Source organism: Anopheles funestus, chromosome 3RL (assembly GCF_943734845.2).
Source record: "Anopheles funestus chromosome 3RL, idAnoFuneDA-416_04, whole genome shotgun sequence".
Taxonomy (NCBI): domain Eukaryota; kingdom Metazoa; phylum Arthropoda; class Insecta; order Diptera; family Culicidae; genus Anopheles; species Anopheles funestus.
Window position 1 is genome coordinate 70,197,451 of NC_064599.1, and position 21,716 is coordinate 70,219,166.

Sequence of the window (21,716 nt, forward strand, 5' to 3'; positions counted from 1 at the left end):
GTACAATCTAGTAACTCACCATTAGTATTTTGCCTGGTTTCAACCGATCTGTCACACCCGATCATTCTGCTTTCGTCTGGATGCTGGATATGCCGTTCACAGTCATCGGTCACTTTCCGTTGACTAACGACCGATCTACGCATGGAAGCACCACGCTTGAACGCGTTCAGAAATTGGGTACGCTTCTGTTTCGGTAGCGTACAGAAATGCTTGATGTCACCAAACTTTATACGATCCTCCTGATAAACATCGTTTAACGTCACACCACTCTCACTAGCGTCACTAGGCCGTATCTGCGTTTGGTAATACTTTAAACTATCGCCAACTGGTTCTTCACTTGCACTTTGACATTTGCCGTCCAGCTCTGACGACTCTCGCAGGGAAGAGTGATCTTCATTTCCACTATCACCTTCACTATCAACTTCACCACACACATCATCATCATCCACACCATCCATCTCGTCTAGGTACGCATCCAACTCGGACAGATAGTCTACCACCTTCGCATTTGGATCTTCCAGAAAGCTTTCCACAAATTTTCGATTCAACTGCAGCTTCTTCCTCTTGAGTGTACAGTACGCACCACCGAACGGATGCCGGCTCGTCTCGGACAGTTGCGTTTGTACGCTATCACTTCCACTGCGCGATCGTCGCACTTTGCGCAGCGTACAGAAATTACCCAAACCTTCCGGACCAAGCTCTTGCCTACAATCATTCTCCTCTGTTTGGTGCGTTTGTAGCTGCTGCTCACTGTTACGCCGCTCGCAAAAATTCTCGAACGTGCTCATGTTCTGCTCGTACAGTAAGCTTCGGTTCGATTCCGCAAGATCCTCCAAAGTTGGTTCCCGCCGGAAGCTACCAACGGTGGGATTTAAACGCCCACCAACGGCACCCATGTTGGCCGGCTTTGGCCGTAACGTGTAGAAGTGACCACTGGTTGTATCCCGATCAGGCACTTGCTGTCGCTGCTCGGTGTACTCTGCCACCGATGCCAACCGATGGGCCGGTCGCGGTGGTCGCGGAAGCGTACAATAGTCCGGGATCACACCGTCCGCCATCGTTTTGGCTGTTGATTGTGAATTTGCGAGATGATTTACAGCTTCCTCCATGTTTTTAAGCCGGCAAACGGTAACGACTTTAGTGCCGCTCGTAGGTGGTAGATGTTAGCAGCAGTGAACTAACGATCGTTTACCCTTCCATCGACTGCGCTGCCAACTTAGCACCGGGCAGGTTCGCACGCTGGTGCTATATTGGTACCACGTACCGATCCAATCACTTCCTGCTTCATACGAGCTGTGCCTTCACCGTGGTACATCGCGTACGACGAGCAGTCTGCTGGGTAGGTAGTTCTGCAATAGCAAAAAAAAAAACAAAATAAGACCAAAGTATTAACCTTTTTGTAAATTTCGTGAATGGAAGAATAAATTATTATTCTTTTACTTCTTTATTTTATTGTTCTTAATTGTTTATTTGTACAGTTTACATCACCAAATGGAATGTAATTTGAAGAATAATGTGTATTTAATTTTTAAAAATAATTGGATTAATGATTTGATAGACAATAACCTTTAGCTTTACCACAAAAAAGGATCCCCAAAAAGTGTGATTATAATTAATACAAAAACTTAAACTAAATTTAAACTCATAAAAATGTGGCAGGGGTTACCATACGGTTTTATAAAAAGTTTAACGCAAAAAAAATAATATAAGCAATCGGCTCTTTCGAAATAACGGGTTCGGTAGTTCTAATGTTAAAACTACTACAGTAGAACGTCGATCGTACGGGGGCGGATTAACCGTGCGCCGAAAATTGACAGCTGTTCAACCGTGATGAACATTTGTACTGATGTCAGGTTGGTTAAAATTATTAAAATTGTCACCAAACGATATATTTGAAATGATTTTATTTTACGTTCTAAATTTTAATTGTTATTTGATAATCGTTTGCTTGATCCAGAATCATGTTAAGCATCAAAAGGACTATCATAGTATATCAGTGGAAATTGATTAAACGGCATCATCGACCCCCGGATAATCGACGTTCTACTGTACTTTTAAATAACGAAACCTATCTTTCGTTGATTTTTGTCAAGCATTAGAAGAGCCAAGCGTTTTGAACGTTTTTTAATTGCTGGTTAGTTTCTTAACAGAAAAAAATCCAAGTTTAAAAAATTGGAATAAAAAATAGAATTGCTTAATTGCAGAAAGTAAAATCAAAAAACCTGATAAATCCATAATCTTTACTAAAAAATATACAAATATCAATGAAGAAATTTATTGTTTTACATCATTTTAGAACATAATGATAATGATGTTGATAATGATTAACGAAAAAAAAGCCGTTCACCTTTATTTGCGCACTATGGATTATAGCGAATTTCACAATAAAATCCTTCTCTTCCTGATACACGACAGACCGAAGCAGAAACGCTTCATTGCTCATAATGAATGATCATGTTAAATTTACAAAAGAGGCATGGCAGTTTTCGGTGGTGGAATAATGTATGATGTGTCATACAGTTTCAAGTTGAAGACGAAAGAAAGAGTTCCATCGTATGGGCGGAACAGAAGAAAGCTGCATTAAATTCACCGAAAACAAAAACAAAAGAAAACAAAACCCACGAACGCATCGTATGAAATCGCGATCTTTTAATTGATCGTTTCGAAGAAGTTTCCCTTTTTTTCATATTTCCATCAAATTTTCATCATCGAAATCGATCGTTTCTAATATCGGTTTGTGGTTGTTTTCCATCTTCTTTTTTTGTTTTGCTTTACTTTGCGCCAACCGATCGGGCACCGAATTTCCTTTCCTAATAGAAGCGTTGCTGGGGTTGGATCGGATGGCATCAGCATAATGGACAATTGTGTTGTGCGATGCACCTTCGCTTTCCACATCATTCGGTCGGTTGGTTGGTTGGTTCAGCTTTCCGCAACCACAGCACCGGAGACAGCTGCAACTTTTTAACCATTTTCTATTCACCTTCAACCTAACCCCCACCCATTTGCAAAAGTAGAGGGAGTTGGATTTCCACCATCAACTCACTCCACCAATTGCGATGAAAAAAAAACGCATCTCAACCACGGATCGCCGGCCAACTCTATACCGAAACGCACTGAACCATAACAGGAAACTATTTCGTGCACAACAAACCGAGCGGGTGGACATGAAAGCCAAGCATGAAACCGGCGGCATCGGTACCGAGTTCTTGGGGAACCGCGCACAGGCTTTAGGTCGCTGCTGTGTTGTAGCAAGCTATATGTTTGCAACAAAAGCGAAAGACGACGTGTCGTACGTGCGAATGGGAGTGCATATGCACGTGCGGGTTGAGTTTTTTCGTTGCTGTTTTTGCTGTTATGCTTGTGTGCCTGCCAGCACTGTCACGGTTGGTTGGTTTTGGACATTTGAAAAAAGTTTAACATTTAAGGGTTTTTTTTCTTCAATTTTACACATGGTTGTATTGTTTATGTAATTTATGTAACCGTTTAAAGCTGTGTAAAAAAAATGTAAAACAACTTCTTATAAAAGACAAATCCAGAATACAACAATGGGATGAATGACTTAAGCAGGAGCTACATAATATATTTAAGATGTGTCGACACTAATAACTAACAAACTACTAAAGTAAATAAGGTCAAGCTACATTTTGGGGCCAAAGAAAGAAAAAAAACCCCTTCAAAAATTGTTCTTTTTCATTAGAAAAAAAAAACACCAATCAAGTATTTTCGTTTCATTTCCGGTCCCTACATTCAAATCCTATTAACAACTGCACCCATCATGGTGTATAAAATTAAATCCCCCTTTCGCACCGTACAAACCTCCCCAGATGGAATCGAAAACCCCTGCAAACCGCATCACGTACGTATGAAAGACTTGATTCGTCCACAGGTGACGAACCCTACCGATGGGTCTGTTTTTCGTGTTCTTTATTTCCTTTCCTCTCGCCAGATTTCTTGGCCGGAAATGAGTAGAGTTCGGTAAATTCTGGCAAAACCCCAATCTCGTCCATGCCTGGTGCCACACGTGTGCTATAGCGGATCACACTAATGAAGGCGGAAATTGAGCAGAACATTGGCATAATCGAGCTGTCCCTTCCTGTGTTCCCCGTGTGCTGGACGCGATGCGGTACGGGATATGAGTGTGTGTGTATAAAGTTCGTAATAAAATGAAAAACGCTACGGGTTTCAGCATTGGCCACAAGCGTTACACCACACTTTTCGGGGTGTTAGGAACGGCTCGTGTCGATCCCGCATCGCATATGGCGCTGGGTGTTCGTTCGTCCACCTGGGTCACGGGTCATATACAAAGGGAGAATATACCGGAATGGTTTCCCCCCACTCGAGACAGCCGGTGCCAGAAGGTGCAAAAAAAAAAATAATACAGCTTAACTACAGCCCCCCATAACGGTACCGGCGCCGGTAAGGTGAAGCAGATTTCACTTTAAGCGGGTGTGAGGTTTTTCCCTTCGTTTATTCCCCACCAACCATTTCCACCGTGTCCATCCTCATGGAAGCGCCCAAACAGCCCATATCGTGGTGTTTATTTTCAATGGATGGTTTTCCTTTTTCCGACTATTATTGTGGCTTCTTCACTTCTTTTTTTGTATTTGCGACGAAACATTTACGAGAGACAGCAACAAAAGAAAAATGCCAAACGGCTAATCGCTTCGAGCACTCACTGACCTCAATGTGAGGTTCTCGGGATTTATGGGACTGAACGTATAGAAGAAACATTTGTGTAGTTTTCATAAACTAAATTATTTAAATTGGAAATAGTGTGTTGATACTTCTCTGACAATGATGTCCCATGAGTTCGGGTTTTTTTCGGGGTTTTTACTGTGTTCTTATTCCCGTTAAAAGCTGAATAATTCGATTGAACTGCATTAAAATATTAAAAATTTATTCTTAAGAATTCTTCAACCATCATCATACCATCATAAGACTTGTTTTATGTGACGCGTTAGATGACGAGGTTTACGGATCACATCGTACAAAAGAGATCCCGGATCATAACGGATCACATCGCCATCCCGTGATCCCGGATTATTTGATCTTTTATTATTAGATCGGATCAGATGTTTTAGACAAGGATCAGATAAGATCAACTGATCCACCTTTAAATTCACATCACTACAGGGTGGCAAACTGAGTTAAAGTGAGTGTGTTTAATCCTTATGATTTCATCTCAAACTTTATGAATCATTTACTCACTCTTTGCCGTCTAAACTCACTCACACTTTGCGCCGACTGACGGCTCGCTCTTTTGCGATTCAAATCACTTAATAAGAGTAAATAAAAATGTTTTTTTTATCTATTTGAATTTAAATCACTCAATAAGAACGAAGAAAATTATTTTCAGCCATCGAAATTCGAATAAATTACCCTTACACAAGTGAAGCTAATTAAATAACTAATCACAGAAATAAAGTGATTTAAATCTAAAAAGAGCAACTAAGTGAGTTAAAACACAAAGGAGTGTAGTCGAAGAGCATTTTTTACGATTCTCAAAAGAGTGAGTAAAAGATTTCCATACCTATATTAACTCTTTCACTCTGTTTCAACTCTTTGAAGAGAGTGATTATTTTCATCTCTAGTCTAAAGAAAATCTAAAGGTGCAATATTGAATAGTTATAGGGATTTCAATTTTTCAATTCTATCAATAAAAAATGTAAAAATAAATCAATAAAAAATATAAAAATTACAATCCCATTTCTTTGTAAGTACCCTGCGGGCAAAATAGCTCGGTTTTAGCATGTTGCCTCTGTTACTCCTACACGAAAAAATTTTGTATTCGTGTAGGAGTAACAGAGGCAGCATGCTAAAACTGAGCTATTTTGCCCGCAGGGTATTTTCCACTTTTTTGGCGTACATCATTGATCTCCATCTCTCCACTGAGCCATCAAATTTGGAACTTCTTCGAAACTCCAACGCTGTTTCATAAACTGTAATGTTGTAATGTTTGCTTCACGTTCACAAGAAAAGAAATTAAAACCTGCCAAAACGCAACACACACACGAAGCAGATGCGTCACACAAAACATATGATTGGCCTGGCAAAACGTGCTAAACGCGGCAGCCCGCACACGTCACAGTTTTCGCCCGTTGAAACGTGATCCGCTCTGTTCCATTCATCATCGCCATCCATTTGTGTTTGGCTGCGGGTGGCTTTTGTCAGCTAATACTAATAACCTCCTTAGCCACGAGGTTTTGTTGCTCCCCATTTAGGTGTTCACCATTGTATGGGATGCATAACGTAACGCGCCAAAGGTGACAAACGCAACAACAAAAAGGAAATATATGCGCAAAAGTGCAATTACGCAAAACTTGCGCCGTTCCACAGTTGGAAAAAAAATTGTGCGTACGTGTGAGTGTGACTAGTGAGTCGTGAAGGAAGGAGAACCTTGAATTTAATTTTTGGCCACGCGACACAACCATACAAAGCGTAGCGAAAAATCCACCCCCCAACCCACCCCCCTTGACCGGGGGGTCCCACCCAACCTATCCTATCGTCAAATAGTTTAAAACTTTGGCTTTCCCTGCTTCTGTTGTGTGCGTGGTTCGTATTTTTCCACCCGAAACTCAACCAGTGCGTCCTTGGGAAGGTGGGTGCAACGAATTTTTGGTACCCATGCCACAGCTACAACAACGCCACCGTTTGCACATTCATTGCGAAAATAAATTAAAACTACCCTCCATTCCTCCCGATACACGAAAGACAAAAAAAAACCGATCATTTAAAAGAACGAAATATAACAAAATAAATGGCCTACAAACAAACACCGGTTGCAAAAAAAAACCAAAATGCAACATAAAAACTTTGATGTGAACACAATCGATTGTTGGCTTCGAGTGAGGTTCAAAGGCCCATCAAAAGTTGTTGTGCTTGTGCAGAGGGCAAATTGCGAAAGAAAATTTACTCAATTGCAAAGGGAAATTGATCGTGGGGCTGAAATGGGAAGATGAAAATGAGCGATTGATTAAGAGTATAACTACTTTCATATTTTTGAGAAGTTAACCGAAGATCGCCACTTCCGGTTTCAATGGATGAAAAATTAATGTAATCATCTGCTGTAGTAAAAACAAAATGTTATTTACATCGCTTCTGCTGAACAGTTATTTCCGTTGCATTAAATGGTCTACCATTTACTTTTTCAGGTTTTAATTGTTATTTTTACATTACGGCTAAATATACAGCGTGGTCAATATTTGACAAACGGTCAAAGGGCCTAAATGTTCTAAAAAAAATATTTTCTTGGTATTTAAAATCGTTTTTCTTAACACATTTTTTAAATTCGTTTCTGTTCAAATGCAACAAAATACGAACATGTTTTCAGTTTAAATTTTGATTTTTTTTTCAACAAAGTAACGTTTAAACGTTCGCCATTTTGTCATAAAATCGAGATCAATAAGGTCTAGCAGAAAGAATTATTTATTCTTTTATAATACTTGAATATTTTCCTTTCAGATAATTTTTTAATTATTTTTCCCCCATTACCTTTTATTCAATATTTATCGGTTGATTCATGTTACTAAAAAAAATCACAAAATAAACGTTTTTTTGAGCAGCGTGTAGAAATTTGAAGCACATATATAGCTGGAACACATTTTGAAAGCTTTGTTTGGACTCGTAACAAAATAAAAAAAATATGGCCGCCAGTGTTTTAAGCTTCTAACACTTTCTACTAATCACCCTGTAGCGTGTATTATTTGGGAAGCGAATAAACCTTCTTTTAAGGAAAAAAATAAACATTTTAGCATGTACCCACAATGATGAATTACAAGTGAAAACAAACTGTGGTTTCGCTGCAATTGCACTTAACTGTCATATATAAGATGCAATCAAATAGAAAGTACTTAGTAGAAAGAAAGCACAACCAAGAAAGACATTATATTCTTACTATGTATAAAGAGTGTTCACCTTCCTTTCTAAACACGTAGTGTAGAGGTGATAAAAATTTTCTTATCATCCTTCGCACGCCCACCACCAACACCACGGCGAAGCGCCACAATAAAATCAAACTGGGCGCACGCCTTCATACAGCATCGGGCCGATTTTATGCTCCGCGCATCATAAACCCGGTTCCGCGTGGCCTAGTTTCACTGCCACGGAGGAAAAAGTGTTCCATGATGGCCCTAATCTAAATAAAGCTATAGGATGAGTGGCTAGAGAAGGCAATAAGTAAACAATCAAACAAAAAAAAAGCACATCACATACGCGCGCGCCCGTATCTCAACGGACAAAGATTAACAGCACGCTTTTGCTCTCCGGTGGTATCGTTTTTTTTAGTTTTTTCATCTATTGCCATTTTTTTGTTTGTTTATTTTTCGGTGTGTTGTTTTTACTTTAATTTTATACCTTGCTTTACATTATTTATTTTTTGTTTTGTGTACTTTGATGTTTTTTTTTCTCTCTCGTCTTTCTCTCTTTTTTAATAGGCCGTATTTGAACCGTGTACCACATACGTGTGAGCAAAGGTAAAAAAGGGAAAATTTGCGGAAACAAACGATAAACCGCGTGTATGTGAGAGTAAGTGTCTGCATATGTGTATGTGTGTGTAAAGGGAAAGTGGGCGCTCGATGAAAAGGGCAGAGATTGGATGGCATGGCATTAACGACGTTCCGAACTATCAGCCACAAATGAGTCAAACGCAGGAGATATGATGGCCTTCACAAAGTGTCGGATAAACCACCCGACAATCAGCCGAGCTGATGATGACAATTTCTTTGATCGATAGATGGGGAAAGAGGAAACTGCGTTTTTTTATTATTATCGCAAGATCATGCCGTGGCCTCGATCGACCTGAAAGTGTGACTCACGTTTAGTTGTCTCACAGCAGCAGGCAAATGGTCGCGACCTTATTAGGACGCGGATATTGCCCACTGGCTACCGTTGTGCTTGATTTGTTTTTATGTATGCTACACGATCCCTTTCATTCGTTCTTTACAACGAGACGGCATCAGCATTAATTGAACCTCATGCTAACTGGGCAGTGGAATGTTTTCATTAGTCAGTTGATTAGCTTATGACTGTTGTATTTAAAAGTGTTTGCAAGGACGCTTTAATGAAAAAAAACAACTGGAAAAAAATGCAACTTCAAGTAATTTTCTTATGTGTAATGTAAGTGAACTTCTTTGCCTGATCATTAGCTCCAAAATTTGACTAAAGTTGGAGAAGATCTCGCATCAGTAACTTAGTCGTTCTATGGTTTTATTGATTTTAAAGTCATATATGTAAAATAGACTTGGATAGGTTCTCTAGTCTCTAGGTTCTCTAGGATAGGGGGCGACCCGATAGTGTATGTGATAAACGGCACCTGTTCCGTACGGCAGAACCGAGGATCAAATCCAACATCAACAGATGTCTGAGGATCAACAAGAGAGAGATAGTGAAATACACTGACTAAAAGACTGGCTAGTTCTGTACCATTTGACAAATGTTGGCGAAGATTGCGTGTTAGTAACTTTACTCATTCTATGGTTTTATAGATTGGGCTTGTCCTACAGTCTATGTACGTTGGACTTTCAAAATCTGAGCTTCTTATATTATGTGGGACGTGTCAAGTGCGAAGACTTCACCCTTAACCTTTTTTGTTAAAACGAAGACATCAACGCCAAAAACCTGGGACTCGTGTGCAGTAGTTCGCTGATCTACTCAAAATTCAGCACTTTCATATTGGAGTCACTTTTCCCAAGCTTTCTTGCGAGCGATGTGTCAACGTCTTCACTAGAGCTCAGCTGAGGCCTTCCGTGACTTCTCTGTCCATGTGAACGGCGTAAAGAGAATTCGCAGATTAGGTCGTCTGATGTGTTTCTAATGACCTGACCAATCCACCAGATGCTGGTTAGTCTATTTCTTTGCATGATAGTGATAGATTCATCACAGTTCAGGCTAAGAATGATTCGTCACCTATGGAGAGTCGTCTATGGCTCTTTCTCTCGGTTCTAGACTTAACGATCTACGAGGTCAAACTTGTCACTCGTATCTCAACATTCACATGTGATATCCGGTCCTGTTTTTCGATCAACAATTAAGCATTATGAGGTTTTAGAAATCTTGAAAACTTATGATCTACTTTTTGTACGTCAAAGGGAAAAGCTGAGACGCTCCAACCTCCTCCAGAGATTTCCATCCACGTTCTGATGACATTCGATGTTGATCATTGTTGCTCCAATAAAACCCTTGAAGTCTTCATCAAAATTCTAAAAGACCTCAGAAGATCATTCGCCTTCTTCTCTCAACATTTATTGTGTCTATTAACATACTGTCTACTGTCCCAGAACTCCCATGATAAAGAGCTATCTCCAGAAGGGAAAACCCATCCATTTTGGCTTAAAACTAAAAGAAAACAAGTTCCTCTCTGACGGAAGCCCTCTTGCCGATTGTTCATTGACCTGGTTTTTTCTCGTTTTACGCAATGAAAATCTCCATAGCGCATTGTCTAATTCCAGAGACCGCCAAGCGCGCTCGCTCCCGTGCACACAGTTGTGGAAGGCTTCCGTTACTTTCGCAAGACACTACTGGCAGGCACTACACGGTTGCCATTTGGAAATCTAAGCTACCGAGAAGATGCCAATCGTAAGATAAAGAGCTCGGGAAGGGGGTCTTAGCAAAAGCTAATAAAACTACCAACGACACACATACAAACATCCAGAACGTGAGCATCGAAACGTGTGAGCTGCTGGTAGAGCGAGGATTGTTTTGTGCTTGATTTCTTCTCCAGTTCTGCACCCGAAACATGATAACATGAAACAAAACCACCCCACCGGTTGGAAGGAAACTGTTTGGTGCTGCACAAGAAAATGGCCACAACAGAGAGTGCATGGGAGGTGAACAAATACAACAAAAACGATGAGAAAGAAAGAATGAAGAAAACAACCACCATAAAACACACGGCATCAACGGTGTTCTCGGTTGTGCCGTTTCGGAACGGCCCAAGATTGGCCAACCAAATCTGGTCGGTTAGTAAAATCGGGCTGCAAACGATCCGTGTTTGTTCCCTTCACCACAGTATGGTGGATTTTCCTGTGTTTGTGTTTTTTTTTTGTTTTATATATTGGGCAATAATTTTTGGCAAAATTTTAAACCAAAAGCTACCTGAAACAAGTGGATGAAGTTTTGGTAACAAACACACACACAGAGAGACGTAAGAGCTGCTGCGTTTCCCATATACCTGATTCTGGGCCTCCGGGAGTTACGATTCGAAATCTAAACCGGTTCGATGGTTTGGTTTCGTTTGCCTCTTTGGTCTGTTTCTTCAATGCAAGAGTGGTGAACAAAAAAAGCCCCCACAACAACAACAACAACAACTGCACAGAGAAACCAAACTCGCGGCTTTGAAGGTTTGAACTTCACCTGGTGACACATCATTACGTACCCGCGATCTTTAGTCTGCGATCAGCTTGAGTCGTTTACACGCTACTGTTGCAGCAGGGCTGCAGGGCCTTTTCCTCGCCGTCTTGAAGATGCGCTGACGAGATGACGAGATCGTTAACGCAATCGGTCGCTTTATCAAACACAACCACACACGCACACACAATCTGTTCCGTGTGGAAGGTTTAGAATGGTACGCTGCCACTCGCTGCCACCAACACACACTCTTTGCACCGCGGGACCGTCGTACGATCGTGTGTCAGATCAGAACGCACCGATAACCGCGTCTCAGCTCGATTCACTTAAATGCTTCACCGCAAAAAGGCAATGTACAGGAATAACATTACACTGGCTGTGCTGGAGATACTTTCTTTTTTTCCACATACAATTCAGTTACACTTGGCTTATTTCTTTTTGCTCTTTTTTCTTTCCTCGAAACTAAAAGCGCCTTCTTCTGTACAGCTTCTTCACGCAAATGATTCTTTCGAGGATCTTGTTGTACACACTCTGCCAAAACACACAACACTTGCTGTATCCTCTCTGGCACTGATCGCCAAATTAAATTGGATTTTTTTTTTTGGGAAAAGGATTGCAGCAACTAACACTTTCCCACTAAACACACAAACACAAACACACCCGCTTTGTGATGCACTTTTCTCGGACGGAAGCGAAACCGTGCCCCAACGTCAAAAGGTCGTTGAATTCTGTGGCCCCCCGCAGGCCGAACCATGTGGTCCACTCGCAAACGTTGTGGGCGAAGTGTTGCCTACTTCCGCAGATCGGATATCCTGCAAGGTACGCACGGACGTACGTCACCGTTCCACCGTTGGCCGTATAAAGCTGATTTGCATTCGCAGCTGCACTGTCGTATCTCACCAGCAACTGTGTCTACAAGACGGTGCAGACCGTTGCCACACACACCGGACGCTTGGTGAGAAGTGTGGTGGTGGCGTAGCACTTGGACTGCCAGAAGACGCTCGCACTGTGCTGCTGTCTGTGCTGCTGCTGGTACGTCTTATGGTGCCCCGTTAGTCCATTTCCTGAGCTGAGTGGGCGCACAACGCTCTCGCGAAACATAGCGATCATGCTCACACTCTCAGCAAAGCATTAATGCATTACAATACACGCACAAATCTGCTTTTTTTTTGGTCCTCCTTTTCAACCCTTAACGCGCGCGCGGCAAGTGCACTGCGGCTAGAGCGGGACAGCAAAGCGGGACACGATCACCCGCGCGAGTGCGTGTACGTGCGTACTGTACGCTGTTTCGGTGTTTCTTTCTCTCTGCTCACTCTTTCGCTAGGTTGCTGTGGGAGTGTGTGTTGACGCATTGCTATGGTTTCCTGTTTCGATCGATCGAAACCTTACCAACACACGCGTACAATTCCGCTCTGTGCGAGCGAGAGAGAGAGAGAAAGAGAGAAAACTGCCACCAACAGAAAGAGATTGAGCATAACAACATATAACGCGCAGCAATGATGTTGTGAGTCAACATAAAATTATGCTGCGGTTTTTGTGAAATGTGCGTCCATTTACAGATTACAGATTCTGTGCTCTATTTTTTAATCAATTTTTATCATAAAACAATGTACGCAAAGACTTATGTTTCACGCATTCCAGGTCCAAGGCATTCATCAATTACTTCATGTTAATATTACATTTTTCAAGAATTATTTTTTCATTAACTATCTTTGCGTCGTGTACGGAGACAGGGATATTGAAAGATGTGACTATGGGTATAAAAATATATTGACGAAATCTTGTCGAACTCGAGAATAGACGACATACGACGACATTTACGAAAGATCAATGGAATGAATTACTTCAGAAGTGGATGTCTTCACGTTTAGACGACTTTAACTTGCCTTTGATTGAGCGTCTTCAGATTTATCGTCACGAAACTGTCATCTCATCAACTTCAATCATGGCACTCAGGTGTAGTACAGGTGTTCTCCTCAAGCGATGGGATCCCGATTTCTTTCTACAAATCTCATGCTATTCATGGCCATGGGAGTATCATCTACGCACTACAACTATTCAATACACGGAAGCTCAGCAATGTCCGCATGTGCTTGATACATAGTATACAGAACTTCAAGTAACACGTGCTGGAAGACTGGTTAACCTTGAGTCTTTCGTTGTCTATTGAACTGACCAATTCACCATTGTCTGGATAGCCTAATTCGTTGCGCAATACTAAGGTCCTCATACAACTCATGTTATGTATAGTAGCATAAGCCTCACACACGGTTTTTTTAAATGGAAAACTTCCCTAAGCCTGAATTATACCAGTTCATTTCGCTTTGAACACAGATTTCAGTATCTTGTAGTGCAAAAAGATAACGTAGTCATACAGCCAATAAATCTGTAGCCTATAGCCACTATCAGTAGCTATTGATTTTATGTTTAGCAAATCTTTTTATAGTATGTCTAATGCAATTATCTATCCATATGGAAGTCGACTGAAATGAAAATTGTTTCACTTACAAAGATAACGCTTATCGCTTTCGTCAATCAATCGTTTAGCAGTGCTCCGTAACCAGCTGGGGGCAATCAAATTCACACGGTACTATGGATCGGGATGACTCATTGCTGTGCGTAGTAGAGATGTGCAAAGTGAGTAAGAGTGAGATAGTGAGTTGAAACGTTGTATTGAATCAATTTTCGTTTACTCAGCACAAGGAGTTTTAGCGGTTCTTTTTTCACTTACTCACTCACGAGTGTCAGCATGTAGCCGTGGTGAGTAGTGTTGGGTCAAGAGCGAAAGAGGTACCTTAATCGCTCCGCTCATCTTATTGTGTGTGCTCCCGCACAGCCCACGGGAAAAAGAGGTAGCTCCGTACGGAGCGCTACACACAGGAGCGATTGTGCGATGCGCTACCATTTGAAAATTTCCTAAGGCTATAGCCTTACCATTTTTTTGAGCAATTTAGCAAAATTTTTAAGTGTGATATATTATAATGCGAATTTGTTGCAATAAGTATCTTTTCACTCAAATAATACTTACATTTTAATAATAATAAATTAAAAAAAGAATAAAAAATCAGAAAAAAAAATCAAAAAAATTTTTCACTCGAAAATTTCATAAGGCTTACCCCTTACGTTTTTTTTTTGAGAAATTTTGCAAAAAAAATGAAATTGATTTATTTTAATGCCAATTGGTTGCAATGTGTTTCTTTTCACTCAAGTAATGCTTTAAATAAAAAAAAAAGAGTGAAAAATAATAAAAAAATCATAAAAACCAAAAAAATGAAAATTTACTAAGGCTCATTTTTGCACCAAATTTTGGCTATAACTCGGTCGGTATCCAACGGATCGCCAATCTTTAACCTGTGGTCGATAGATGGCACCAATGGCTACATTTTCTTCTTGGACGGCCATGCCCTCAGATGTCTGTGCCAGAAGTTATTCGAGAAACCAAGTTCCTTACCCTGTTTGAGAAAATGTAAAATTTTCCTCATTTTTGAGCAATTCAGCAAAAATTTTAAATGTGATATATTTTATTGCGAATTCGTTTGCAATAAGTTTCTTTTCACTCAAATAATGCTTTAAATTAAAAAAAGGATAAAAAATCAGAAAAAAATTCAAAAAAATTTTCCACTCGAAAATTTCATAAGACTTACCCCTTACGTTTTTTTTGAGAAATTTTGCAAAAAAAATGAAATTGATTTTTTTTAATGCCAATTGGTTGCAATGTGTTTCTTTTCACTCAAGTAATGCTTTAAATAAAAAAAAGAGTGAAAAATAATAAAAAAATCAAAAAAATCAAAAAAATGAAAATTTACTAAGGCTCATTTTTGCACCAAATTTTGGCTATAACCCGGTCGGTATCCAACGGATCGCCAATCTTTAACCTGTGGTCGATAGATGGCACCAATGGCTACATTTTCTTCTTGGACGGCCATGCCCTCAGATGTCTGTGCCAGAAGTTATTCGAGGAACCAAGTTCCTTACCCTGTTTGATAAAATGTAAAGTTTTCCTCATTTTTGCACCAAATTTTGGCTATAACTCGGTCGGTATCCAACGGATCGCCAATCTTTAACCTGTGGTTGATAGACGGCTCCAATGGCTACATTTTCTTCTTGGACGGCCATGCCCTCAGATGTATGTGCCAGAAGTTATTCGAGGAACCAAGTTCCTTACCCTGTTTGAGAAAATGTAAAATTTTCCTCATTTTTGAGCAATTCAGCAAAAATTTTAAATGTGATATATTTTATTGCGAATTCGTTTGCAATAAGTTTCTTTTCACTCAAATAATGCTTTAAATAAAAAAAAGAATAAAAAATCAGAAAAAAATTTCAAAAAAATTTTCCACTCGAAAATTTCATAAGGCTTACCCCTTACGTTTTTTTTGAGAAATTTTGCAAAAAAATGAAATTGATTTATTTTAATGCCAATTGGTTGCAATGTGTTTCTTTTCACTCAAGTAATGCTTTAAATAAAAAAAAGAGTGAAAAATAATAAAAAAATCAAAAAAATCAAAAAAATGAAAATTTACTAAGGCTCATTTTTGCACAAAATTTTGGCTATAACTCGGTCGGTATCCAACGGATCGCCAATCTTTAATCTGTGGTCGATAGATGGCACCAATGGCTACATTTTCTTCTTGGACGGCCATGCCCTCAGATGTCTGTGCCAGAAGTTATTCGAGAAACCAAGTTCCTTACCCTGTTTGAGAAAATGTAAAGTTTTCCTCATTTTTGCGCCAAGTTTTGCCTATAACTCGGTCGGTATCCAACGCATCGCCAATCTTTAACCTGTGGTCGATAGACGGCACCAATGGCTACATTTTCTTCTTGGACGGCCATGCCCTCAGATGTATGTGCCAGAAGTTATTCGAGGAACCAAGTTCCTTACCCTGTTTGAGAAAATGTAAAATTTTCCTCATTTTTGAGCAATTCAGCAAAAATTTTAAATGTGATATATTTTATTGCGAATTCGTTTGCAATAAGTTTCTTTTCACTCAAATAATGCTTTAAATAAACAAAAGAATAAAAAATCAGAAAAAAATTTCAAAAAAATTTTCCACTCGAAAATTTCATAAGGCTTACCCCTTACGTTTTTTTTGAGAAATTTTGCAAAAAAATGAAATTGATTTATTTTAATGCCAATTGGTTGCAATGTGTTTCTTTTCACTCAAGTAATGCTTTAAATAAAAAAAAAGAGTGAAAAATAATAAAAAAATCAAAAAAATCAAAAAAATGAAAATTTACTAAGGCTCATTTTTGCACAAAATTTTGGCTATAACTCGGTCGGTATCCAACGGATCGCCAATCTTTAATCTGTGGTCGATAGATGGCACCAATGGCTACATTTTCTTCTTGGACGGCCATGCCCTCAGATGTCTGTGCCAGAAGTTATTCGAGAAACCAAGTTCCTTACCCTGTTTGAGAAAATGTAAAATTTTTCTCATTTTTGAGTAATTCAGCAAAAATTTTAAATGTGATATATTTTATTGCGAATTCGTTTGCAATAAGTTTCTTTTCACTCAAATAATGCTTTAAATAAAAAAAAGAATAAAAAATCAGAAAAAAATTTCAAAAAAATTTTCCACTCGAAAATTTCATAAGGCTTACCCCTTACGTTTTTTTTTGAGAAATTTTGCAAAAAAATGAAATTGATTTATTTTAATGCCAATTGGTTGCAATGTGTTTCTTTTCACTCAAGTAATGCTTTAAATAAAAAAAAGAGTGAAAAATAATAAAAAAATCAAAAAAATCAAAAAAATGAAAATTTACTAAGGCTCATTTTTGCACAAAATTTTGGCTATAACCCGGTCGGTATCCAACGGATCGCCAATCTTTAACCTGTGGTCGGTAGATGGCACCAATGGCTACATTTTCTTCTTGGACGGCCATGCCCTCAGATGTCTGTGCCAGAAGTTATTCGAGGAACCAAGTTCCTTACCCTGTTTGATAAAATGTAAAGTTTTCCTCATTTTTGCACCAAATTTTGGCTATAACTCGGTCGGTATCCAACGGATCGCCAATCTTTAACCTGTGGTTGATAGACGGCTCCAATGGCTACATTTTCTTCTTGGACGGCCATGCCCTCAGATGTATGTGCCAGAAGTTATTCGAGGAACCAAGTTCCTTACCCTGTTTGAGAAAATGTAAAATTTTCCTCATTTTTGAGCAATTCAGCAAAAATTTTAAATGTGATATATTTTATTGCGAATTCGTTTGCAATAAGTTTCTTTTCACTCAAATAATGCTTTAAATAAAAAAAGAATAAAAAATCAGAAAAAAATTTCAAAAAAATTTTCCACTCGAAAATTTCATAAGGCTTACCCCTTACGTTTTTTTTGAGAAATTTTGCAAAAAAAATAAAATTGATTTATTTTAATGCCAATTGGTTGCAATGTGTTTCTTTTCACTCAAGTAATGCTTTAAATAAAAAAAAGAGTGAAAAATAATAAAAAAATCAAAAAAATCAAAAAAATGAAAATTTACTAAGGCTCATTTTTGCACAAAATTTTGGCTATAACTCGGTCGGTATCCAACGGATCGCCAATCTTTAACCTGTGGTCGATAGATGGCACCAATGGCTACATTTTCTTCTTGGACGGCCATGCCCTCAGATGTCTGTGCCAGAAGTTATTCGAGGAACCAAGTTCCTTACCCTGTTTGAGAAAATGTAAAGTTTTCCTCATTTTTGCGCCAAGTTTTGCCTATAACTCGGTCGGTATCCAACGCATCGCCAATCTTTAACCTGTGGTCGATAGACGGCACCAATGGCTACATTTTCTTCTTGGACGGCCATGCCCTCAGATGTATGTGCCAGAAGTTATTCGAGGAACCAAGTTCCTTACCCTGTTTGAGAAAATGTAAAATTTTCCTCATTTTTGAGCAATTCAGCAAAAATTTTAAATGTGATATATTTTATTGCGAATTCGTTTGCAATAAGTTTCTTTTCACTCAAATAATGCTTTAAATAAACAAAAGAATAAAAAATCAGAAAAAAATTTCAAAAAAATTTTCCACTCGAAAATTTCATAAGGCTTACCCCTTACGTTTTTTTTGAGAAATTTTGCAAAAAAATGAAATTGATTTATTTTAATGCCAATTGGTTGCAATGTGTTTCTTTTCACTCAAGTAATGCTTTAAATAAAAAAAAAAGAGTGAAAAATAATAAAAAAATCAAAAAAATCAAAAAAATGAAAATTTACTAAGGCTCATTTTTGCACAAAATTTTGGCTATAACTCGGTCGGTATCCAACGGATCGCCAATCTTTAATCTGTGGTCGATAGATGGCACCAATGGCTACATTTTCTTCTTGGACGGCCATGCCCTCAGATGTCTGTGCCAGAAGTTATTCGAGAAACCAAGTTCCTTACCCTGTTTGAGAAAATGTAAAATTTTTCTCATTTTTGAGTAATTCAGCAAAAATTTTAAATGTGATATATTTTATTGCGAATTCGTTTGCAATAAGTTTCTTTTCACTCAAATAATGCTTTAAATTAAAAAACGAATAAAAAATCAGAAAAAAATTTCAAAAAAATTTTCCACTCGAAAATTTCATAAGGCTTACCCCTTACGTTTTTTTTGAGAAATTTTGCAAAAAAAAATGAAATTGATTTATTTTAATGCCAATTGGTTGCAATGTGTTTCTTTTCACTCAAGTAATGCTTTAAATAAAAAAAAGAGTGAAAAATAATAAAAAAATCAAAAAAATCAAAAAAATGAAAATTTACTAAGGCTCATTTTTGCACCAAATTTTGGCTATAACCCGGTCGGTATCCAACGGATCGCCAATCTTTAACCTGTGGTCGATAGATGGCACCAATGGCTACATTTTCTTCTTGGACGGCCATGCCCTCAGATGTCTGTGCCAGAAGTTATTCGAGGAACCAAGTTCCTTACCCTGTTTGATAAAATGTAAAGTTTTCCTCATTTTTGCACCAAATTTTGGCTATAACTCGGTCGGTATCCAACGGATCGCCAATCTTTAACCTGTGGTCGATAGACGGCACCAATGGCTACATTTTCTTCTTGGACGGCCATGCCCTCAGATGTATGTGCCAGAAGTTATTCGAGGAACCAAGTTCCTTACCCTGTTTGAGAAAATGTAAAATTTTCCTCATTTTTGAGCAATTCAGCAAAAATTTTAAATGTGATATATTTTATTGCGAATTCGTTTGCAATAAGTTTCTTTTCACTCAAATAATGCTTTAAATAAAAAAAGAATAAAAAATCAGAAAAAAATTTCAAAAAAATTTTCCACTCGAAAATTTTATAAGGTTTACCCCTTACGTTTTTTTTGAGAAATTTTGCAAAAAAATAAAATTGATTTATTTTAATGCCAATTGGTTGCAATGTGTTTCTTTTCACTCAAGTAATGCTTTAAATAAAAAAAGAGTGAAAAATAATAAAAAAATCAAAAAAATCAAAAAAATGAAAATTTACTAAGGCTCATTTTTGCACAAAATTTTGGCTATAACTCTGTCGGTATCCAACGGATCGCCAATCTTTAACCTGTGGTCGATAGATGGCACCAATGGCTACATTTTCTTCTTGGACGGCCATGCCCTCAGATGTCTGTGCCAGAAGTTATTCGAGGAACCAAGTTCCTTACCCTGTTTGAGAAAATGTAAAGTTTTCCTCATTTTTGCGCCAAGTTTTGCCTATAACTCGGTCGGTATCCAACGCATCGCCAATCTTTAACCTGTGGTCGATAGATGGCACCAATGGCTACATTTTCTTCTTGGACGGCCATGCTCTCAGATGTATGTGCCAGAAGTTATTCGAGGAACCAAGTTCCTTACCCTGTTTGAGAAAATGTAAAATTTTCCTCATTTTTGAGCAATTCAGCAAAAATTTTAAATGTGATATATTTTATTGCGAATTCGTTTGCAATAAGTTTCTTTTCACTCAAATAATGCTTTAAATTAAAAAAAGAATAAAAAATCAGAAAAAAATTTCAAAAAAATTTTCCACTCGAAAATTTCATAAGGCTTACCCCTTACGTTTTTTTTGAGAAATTTTGCAAAAAAAATGAAATTGATTTATTTTAATGCCAATTGGTTGCAATGTGTTTCTTTTCACTCAAGTAATGCTTTAAATAAAAAAAAGAGTGAAAAATAATAAAAAAATCAAAAAAATCAAAAAAATGAAAATTTACTAAGGCTCATTTTTGCACCAAATTTTGGCTATAACTCTGTCGGTATTCAACGGATCGCCAATCTTTAACCTGTGGTCGATAGATGGCACCAATGGCTACATTTTCTTCTTGGACGGCCATGCCCTCAGATGTCTGTGCCAGAAGTTATTCGAGAAACCAAGTTCCTTACCCTGTTTGAGAAAATGTAAAATTTTCCTCATTTTTGAGTAATTCAGCAAAAATTTTAAATGTGATATATTTTATTGCGAATTCGTTTGCAATAAGTTTCTTTTCACTCAAATAATGCTTTAAATTAAAAAAAGGATAAAAATTCAGAAAAAAATTTCAAAAAAATTTTCCACTCGAAAATTTCATAAGGCTTACCCCTTACGTTTTTTTTGAGAAATTTTGCAAAAAAAATAAAATTGATTTATTTTAATGCCAATTGGTTGCAATGTGTTTCTTTTCACTCAAGTAATGCTTTAAATAAAAAAAAGAGTGAAAAATAATAAAAAAATCAAAAAAAATCAAAAAAATGAAAATTTACTAAGGCTCATTTTTGCACCAAATTTTGGCTATAACCCGGTCGGTATCCAACGGATCGCCAATCTTTAACCTGTGGTCGATAGATGGCACCAATGGCTACATTTTCTTCTTGGACGGCCATGCCCTCAGATGTCTGTGCCAGAAGTTATTCGAGGAACCAAGTTCCTTACCCTGTTTGATAAAATATAAAATTTTCCTCATTTTTGCACCAAATTTTGGCTATAACTCGGTCGGTATCCAACGGATCGCCAATCTTTAACCTGTGGTCGATAGATGGCACCAATGGCTACATTTTCTTCTTGGGCGGCCATGCCCTCAGATGTATGTGCCAGAAGTTATTCGAGGAACCAAGTTCCTTACCCTGTTTGAGAAAATGTAAAATTTTCCTCATTTTTGAGCAATTCAGCAAAAATTTTAAATGTGATATATTTTATTGCGAATTCGTTTGCAATAAGTTTCTTTTCACTCAAATAATGCTTTAAATAAAAAAAAGAATAAAAAATCAGAAAAAAATTTCAAAAAAATTTTCCACTCGAAAATTTCATAAGGCTTACCCCTTACGTTTTTTTGAGAAATTTTGCAAAAAAATGAAATTGATTTATTTTAATGCCAATTGGTTGCAATGTGTTTCTTTTCACTCAAGTAATGCTTTAAATAAAAAAAGAGTGAAAAATAATAAAAAAATAAAAAAAATCAAAAAAATGA

The 21,716-nt window shown here is 38.0% G+C and overlaps 1 protein-coding gene across 1 annotated transcript in view; it reads right to left on the reverse strand.

Moving 5' to 3' along the window:
- The window catches only part of LOC125769787 (sodium-dependent transporter bedraggled), a 32,013-nt gene extending 19,117 nt beyond the window's left edge, over positions 1 to 12,896 (reverse strand). The window contains exons 1-2 of the mRNA XM_049438645.1: positions 11,372 to 12,896; positions 20 to 1,349 (exon numbers count right to left, since the gene is read on the reverse strand). Of these exons, the coding sequence (XP_049294602.1) occupies positions 20 to 1,109 (1,090 nt within the window). The 5' untranslated portion in view covers positions 1,110 to 1,349; positions 11,372 to 12,896. The remainder of the gene's footprint in view (positions 1 to 19; positions 1,350 to 11,371) is intronic.
- Between the last annotated feature and the right edge of the window lie 8,820 nt (positions 12,897 to 21,716).